Below are 8,020 nucleotides of genomic sequence, written 5' to 3' on the forward strand. Positions count from 1 at the left end.
ACTTTGTCTGTGTGCTACTGTTACGCCCCACCCTCAGGCAGCCCTATTGGGGCGAACAACACTTAAACACTGACCCAAACCAACCACAAAAGACAATTTTAAAACTCTCAAAACCCATAGGATTTATTAACAAAGACATATAAAAAGTCATAAACTGAGAGGCAGCAGAACCAGCAGTCCCCACACCAGAAGCCTCTCTCTTCTGCTGCTGGCACAGGAGCTTTTAAACACCTCCTTCCCTGAGCAAATGCTGCACACCTGGGCACCTCGTTGAGCAGTGCAGCACACCTGGGCAGAGCTATAGAGAGGGAAAAGGGACAGCAGCACAGAAAAGACATACAGCCATAACAGCTACTACAGTATTGATTTTTCCCATCATGAAAAACACCTAATCATTTTGACCAGTACTGCTCACACGATGACAAAACAACTTTTCATTTTGGTAGCATCGGCCAATTTACTGACACAATAACTGGTTTTGGAGCATGAATGAAGTGTTTTGGGTGAGTTACTACATTTTGCAAACATGCAATAGAGTTGTGATGTCCAATCAAACAGTTGTGACAATTGCACTTACAGTTTAGAGAAGGTTTAGACTGTTTTGAAAAATGAGCCAAAGCAATTGAGAAAAACTGTAATTCTGTGTAATACAACAGCTGTTTGTTCACTCAGAACCCTTTCCACCACTAGATGGAAGCATCTAGTCGATTGTCTGAGAACCAAATGCAAATGTATTGTATAATGTACATAAATACACACAATTAACAACTGATATACTTTATACACCGATGTGTTTATAAAAAGACAATATTTCCATATTTACATGGGGCTACTGTTAACAAATGTTGTTTTTTTCAAGTCTGTTGTTTGTTCTTTTATAAGAAACTTATTTTAACATATTTTTTTTATCCAGGACTCCCTTGAAAAAAATAGAAAATATAAATATGAAATAAAATATATATATAAATATAATATATACTGGAAAAATAAAGTTTGGAAAATTGTGTTTGGTGGATTATTTCTCTGTTGTTACAATGCTAATTGGCATGTATTTTACATCATTGGAAAGCCTATTTATTTACCTTCGCAATGATGTCCAACTTGTAACGATCATGCATTTGTGGGATGAGCAGCACAGCTGATTATGTGGGTAGCGCCCAAGAAAAATTTGCCAAAATGCTCTGCCAATGGTAAACAGTGTATTCTCATAAGGCTACCAGGAAGCCTGCAATGACTGCCCTTCACCGTCAGGCCCGTTTGCGCTGGTGTCGACAACACAGACAATTGAACCTGAACATGTGGGGGAATGTCATGTTCAGTGATGAGTCCAGGTTCTGTCTGCGAAAGTTGGATGGCAGGGTCAAAGTATGGAGACGACGTGGAGAACTCTTTGCTGATTGTTGAACCGATGGAGTAACAGCTTTTGGTGGGGGCAGTGTCATGGTGTGGGGCGGCATCTCCCTCACTGGCAAAACAAAGCTTGTCATCATTGAAGGCCATCTCAATGCAGTGAGATATCGGGATGAGATTCTGCAGCCTGTGGCGATCCCATATCTCCACAATCTGGCACCTAACTTCATCCTCCAAGATGACAACGCTCGCCCCCACAGAGCCAGGGTTATCACAGACTACCTCCACAATGTGGGAGTAGAGAGAATGAAACGGCCTGCCAAGAATCCACACCTGAACCCAATTCAACATGTGGGATCAGCTTAGGAGTGCTGTACGTGTTATGGTACGTGTCCACAGGGGCGTTTTTTATCGCGAGGGGACGCGACGCTTCCCAACATTGGACGCTTGGTGTGCTGTCACTAGAAACAAGGCACTCGGCTCCTGATTGGACGAACGCTTTCCCGCCGTTGGCTGCTGCTCCCAGCTTTCAAACCGGAACCAGTATGGAGGCTCGTTTGGAAACTTTCTTCTCCTATTTCACGAAAATAGTTACCCACATAATCAGCTGTGCTGCTCATCCCACAAATTCATGATCCGTACAAGTTGGACATCATTGCGAAGGTAAATAAACAGGCTTTCCAACTATGTAAAATACAATGCTTATTGGCATTGTATTCTAAACAGAGAAATAATCAACAGAGAAATAATCAACCAAACACAAGTTTACGAACTTTGTTTTTTCAGTTTATATTTAATGAATAAAAGGTAGGCTTTAAAATGAATAAACTTGATTGATTGAAAAAAAACATTTTGAATCTGAAATATCTAAAATAAAAAAGTCAAAAAATAAAATAAAATAAATAACTGCTAGTTTACTTGATTTTGAAATTAAATTGCCCCTCTCTTAAAATCTCAGAATATCTCAATATTCCCATATTGACATGGGGCTACTGAATTGTATGAACAAATGTTGTTTGTTTTAACTTTTTTGCTGTTTTAAGTGTATTGTTTGGTCCTTTATAAGAAACTTTTAATATATATTTTTTTATCCAGGACTCTCTTGAAAAAAGAGAAAATATAAATAAAAAGTAGGCTATAAAAATTGATTGACTGAAAAATAGATTTTGAATCTGAAATATCTAAAATAAAGAAGTAAAAAAAAAAAGAAAAAAAAAAAAAAAAAAAGATAACTGCTAGTTTACTTGATTTAGTAATTAAATTAGCCCTCTCTTAAAATCTCAATATCTCAACCACCTTCAGTTGTATTATGCCCATGTTTATAGGACACATCTCATCAGCCACCACTGTTGGGAATTCATTTTTATGACATGATCAACAGCAGAGGGCGCTTCAACATCACAAACCACAACGATGAGAAACTCCTCCATTCAGCCAAATCACGAATCATAAGCATCCAAAACCCCCATTGAATCTTTAGAAACGATCCTATCCTATCTTATCCTATAGCTCTCCTTTAGTAGGTTAACTCATTCGATAAACGATCAAATTTTGTCTTTTCAGACAAATAGTATGACAAAATTAAATGCGCGCAGGTACGTTGTGGAAGTTTAATAGATTTAGAAGTATCAATAAAAAGAGTTGTAAATGAAAAAAGCCCTATAATAGTATAGCTATACAAAATATATGTGTACATTTGATTTAATATTGTATTTATTGATTGTCAAATACAATATTGGCTTAAGATATTCCAATAAATCAACAAGTCTATATAGGCACAAAGAATCAAAAATAAATAAATAAATAAATAAAATGTAGACAGTGTTTTTATCCCATAGCTAACTAAACCTTGGGCGATATTTTAATATTGTATTTATTGATTGTCAAATACAATATTGGCTTAAGATATTCCAATAAATCAACAAGTCTAATTAGGCACAAAGAATCATAAATAAATAAATAAAATATGGACAGTGTTTTTTATCCCATGGCTGCTAAACCTTGGGGTGACTCCGTGAATTCAAATAAAACATATTCTATAATATCTGACTGCTTATGAGGCGTGCATGAGAAAGTAATGTGTCATGGATGGCAGGTCTCAGTGCGTCTATTTCACATTTTAAAGTGCTTCAGAGACAAACAGACATCCAGATCAGACAAGAGGACACACGGCTCAAAGAACACTAATGTAGACATTAACAATATACAGATATATTGTGGTCGAGATTAGATGAAAACTATGTTGTTCTCTAATAAACTAATAAGTGTGACAATCTGTTGTGTGACCTCTGAGAAGAATTGGGTGCTGATGATGTAAATGCTTTATGTTTCTGCTGCGTAATGAACCGTCGTCATCTCTGCAGCAGCAGGTTGCAGCTGACTAATATGCTCCAGTGTGCACTCGTGAATTATGCAGAAAATGCAGATGGAATAATGTTGTGACTTCTTGACGAGGAAAACACAAAATCCAAAGTGAGAAGTGATCAGGGAATTAGGCGACTGGCCAAAAAACCTCAGAGGGAGGATTAAATCCGTCCACAACAGCTAATTTATTAGGGGACACAATAAAGAGTTTATTTAACACCTTAATCAAAAGCTGATGTAACAGGTCAAAATGTCTCAAGTCTAAAAAAAAAATGTTAATGAAAATAGTGATGATAGGTCTATTTAGTGGCATTCTGACATTTATTATAATAAACTTTATTTTACAGTTTATGGTTGCAATTTTTTTTATTTATTAAATATTATTTATTTTATTATTTCATTTCTGAATTCAACAAATACATTGGGTTTGAAAAGGAATGGACATATAATAATAATAATAATAATAATAATAATAATAATATTAATAACCTTAATTATTAGGATCATTCTGAGCTTTCAGTCCAGATATTTTTCATATATTTTTTATAAATTAATTCTTACCATAGTATAAACAAATGGGAGATTTGTTTTGACTCTAAATATACATTTAGATTATTGTCTAAATATTGATATTATGCGCTTTGCTTTGTGTTTGTAGGCTATTTCATAAAGATCACCATAATCGGAGCCCACCTTATACTTCTCTCACACTACACTGCAAAAAAAAAAAAAAAAAAAAAAGTATATTTAATTGAGTCACGCAACCTCATGTTCAGAAATAAAACCTAATTTTTAATGATTAAAAGAGAAATCCCATCATTGGGTTGTCAGTGAAACTATTTTGTTTTTAATACTTTTTTTTAATCTATATTTCTAATAAATTATCATTATATTGATAATGCACAGAATAAGAGAGATCAATAAACAAATTATTATTTTTTAATTCTAAAAATAAGATCATATGCATATGAACAACCCCCATACAGGCATATAGACTAAACTACATGTTTTCGTTATTTTTTTTTTTAAAGTTATTTTTAACGAAATATGTTTAAAAGCTCCAAGAGCAAAAGATCCAAATATGACTTTTCTTTTTGCAGGGCAATTTTCGTCCAGTTCCTGGTAGCACAGTGACTCAAAGACCACGTGACCAGCATGCTCCTATAAATACCTTTTGAGAGCTAAGGAGGATATAGTGTGATATAGCCTGGCTGGATAACCTACCCAACCCAATACCCTGTGCGTAAAAGAGATTTTTGGAGACACACTTTGGATAATCCAAAAAGCAGCTTTTTTTAAAGGAGCTGCAGCAAAAACTGAAACCCATCGCATCTCAAGAAAAAAGTCCAGATTGGTGCCAGATTGGTGATCTTTGACTGTTTTTACGCATGAAAACCAGAAGTTTTTCTGATCGATGAGAAGAAGCCCGCATTTGCAGGACGGCCAGGAGTCTCCAAATCCACACAGGTCAAAGACTTCTTTATCTTTTTCATTATATTCTAGCCATGTGTGCATTCAGTAGCTGGAGATAAAAGCTGCAGCTAAGTGTGGTTGTCAGAGGGAGAAATCTAGGAGAGAGGAGGAAATCTGAGGATGACTTTAGGGACGGATATGTCCGACAGCTCTGCATTGTCCGAAGACGTGGACATCGATGTGGTTGGTGGTGACATATCCTTGGGAAAAGACGGGAAGTATATGCACCACGAGTTTAACTTGGACAATGACTCGGATGATAATTACTCCCATGCTGCTGCAGAAGAGAGAGTTTCCTCTCCGGGGCTCAGCAGCTCCGACTGTCCGTCAGACCAGATCCAGGACTCTGGTGCAGAGGTTGGGACAGTTATTGGGGATAAATCCAGAAAAGGCGCACTTGTAAAACCCCCTTACTCCTACATCGCCCTCATCACCATGTCCATCCTGCAGAGCCCCAAGAAGCGCCTGACGCTCAGCGAGATCTGCGAGTTCATCAGCAGCAGATTCCCGTACTACCGGGAGAAGTTCCCGGCGTGGCAGAACTCCATCCGACACAACCTTTCTTTAAACGACTGCTTCGTGAAAATCCCCAGAGAGCCAGGTAATCCAGGTAAAGGCAACTATTGGACCTTGGATCCGGACTCTGCAGACATGTTCGACAACGGGAGCTTCTTGCGCAGGAGGAAGCGCTTCAAGAGGCACCAGACTAATGAGATCCTGAGAGAGTCTGGAGGGTTTCTACCCGGGTTTGGATACGGACCGTACGGATACAACTATGGACTCCAGCTGCAGAACTTCCACAACCCGTATCACCCGCACAACCCGCACCATTCATCCTCCTTCCCGTTCCCTACCGCGCCTTGCACCTTGCCTTCAACAGCCTCTTTATTCCCAGCACCGCACCATCTTCCATCTCTGTTAAGGGCTGATTTAAGAAAGCCCTTTTACCCGCAACTGAGCCCGTCTTTGCAGCCTCTCAAGACGGACTCCAGTGCACCAAATCGACCTTCATTCTCCATTGATAACATCATAGGTGCGGCCAACTCCACCGGCTCTTCCTACGCAGCGCAGCCGGGCAGCCAGGCTCACATCCTGGCCATACTGACTCCAACGCTGGCCTCTGCTGCTTCCAGCCACTTGAACCTTTCACAGGACAGCATATTACAGGGTCAGACTTTCTCCAGCAGCAAAACACCCAATATGAACACTTGTCCTTTTTAAAAAAACATAAAAGAAAAAAGAGGCAAGAAGGAAAAATCTTTTATTATAAAGCCAATTTATGGCGTCCTGTTCCTGTCCTGTGTGCTGGCCTCTGCTTCCAGCCACTTGAACCTTTCACAGGACAGCATATTACAGGGTCAGACTTTCTCCAGCAAAACACCCAATATGAACACTTGTCCTTTCTAAAAAAAAAAAGAGGCAAGAATGAAAATCTTTTATTATAAAGCCAATTTATGGTCCTGTTCCTGTGTGAAGGAAGTTTTGGCTCTCCCCATTTTCCTAACAATAGAGGAGAGATTTATTTATGGTTTGTAAATATGTGTATAATATTGAGAGACAAAAGCAAGAGAAACTCGGAGAAGGATCTTTTTTTTCTTTTTTTTTTTTCCTTTTTTAAAAACAGTGCTGGCCTCCATTTGTCAGTGAAGATCCTGTTATTTTAAATTAAAAGGGTGTCACCCAATGGGGCTGATTCCCGACCTTTTTCTTATTTTTTTTTTAAATATAATTGAGAATTTTATTATGATTTATTTTTATTTTGTGCGTCGTGAGAAAAATGGCACTGTTGTTGTTGACATATAGGCTGACAAAGACAGAGCAAACTCAGGTTTTACTTCTAGAAAGCACATGGGGACAAAAGAGAGGAGTTCTGACACTAAAATAACCATCACATCCTCTCAACCTCCTCTACATGGTGAATTTGTGACAATATCATTTCATGTTGTCGGTGGACACAGTAGGCTTATGTGTTTTTTTGGTATAAAAGGGCGCATTTACCTCTCTCAACTTTCTTAATTGTTGTTCGTTCCTCTATCTATTTCACTCTGTGAAACATTCAGTATGTCATGTGTTGCCAATAGAGAGAGAGAGACACCTAAATGTTCATAGGTCATTTTTTTGGTTGTAATGACAAGAATAATAAATGTTTGTGAATTTAAAAAAACAACAACAACAAATCGTTATTTTTTTATTTTATTGCATGGAAAGTTGAACAAAATAAGAGTATAAAATAGACTAAACAGCAGCAGTTTAATGCAATTAAATGCTGTTTTTGCAAACATTTTTTAACTTAAAAATTAAAGGTTTTCTTTCTTCTCATTTAAATATTATGTTTTATTTGTTTTCTTGTATTATGTGTTTCCATTCAGTAAAAAGGAGGTTTTCATATTCTACTTTTTATATTTTTGCTCGTTAAGGTCTAAACATTAATATTTATTGCAGCTTCTAAATGATAATGAATTCTTGTTTGTGACCAATTGCAACACACTAAATCATCGAGTTTCTTAGTAAAGCAGTTAATTAAGACTCTTTTTAGGGTGTTTCCATTCAGTAAAAAGGAGGTTTTCATATTCTACTTTTTATATTTTTACTCCTTCAGGTCTAAATCTTAATATTTATTCTAACAATGCAGCTTCTAAATGATAATGAATTCATGTTTGTGACCAATTACAACAGACTAAATAGATGAGTTTCTTAGTAAAGCAGTTAATTAAGACTCTGTTTTTAGGCGTGGAAAAAAAAAATTAGTTGGAATATTTCAAACACGACTTGCTTGCTGTATAACAGTCATGAATATCACGCAACAGTGGGCAAAGCTTTCCAAATGATAATG

General features: G+C 37.1%; 1 protein-coding gene across 2 annotated transcripts; it reads left to right on the forward strand.

Moving 5' to 3' along the window:
• The first annotated feature begins 247 nt into the window (after positions 1 to 247).
• On the forward strand, positions 248 to 6,795 carry foxd2 (forkhead box D2). Of its 2 annotated transcripts, none has more exons than XM_074635496.1 (2): positions 248 to 503; positions 4,815 to 6,795. In XM_074635496.1, the coding sequence occupies exon 2, from the start codon at positions 5,308 to 5,310 to the stop codon at positions 6,406 to 6,408; it is 1,101 nt and encodes a 366-aa protein (XP_074491597.1). In that variant the 5' UTR covers positions 248 to 503; positions 4,815 to 5,307; the 3' UTR covers positions 6,409 to 6,795. The 2 variants fall into 2 exon arrangements, with proteins under 2 accessions (XP_074491597.1, XP_074491598.1); XM_074635497.1 differs by lacking the exon at positions 248 to 503 and adding an exon at positions 1,868 to 2,013.
• Positions 6,796 to 8,020: the final 1,225 nt, after the last annotated feature.

This window comes from Sebastes fasciatus, chromosome 5 (assembly GCF_043250625.1).
Source record: "Sebastes fasciatus isolate fSebFas1 chromosome 5, fSebFas1.pri, whole genome shotgun sequence".
NCBI classification, from domain to species: domain Eukaryota; kingdom Metazoa; phylum Chordata; class Actinopteri; order Perciformes; family Sebastidae; genus Sebastes; species Sebastes fasciatus.

Excerpts from the sequence above, each read along its gene's own strand:
- foxd2 (XM_074635496.1), top strand. The coding sequence starts at position 5,308 with ATGACTTTAGGGACGGATATGTCCGACAGCTCTGCATTGTCCGAAGAC.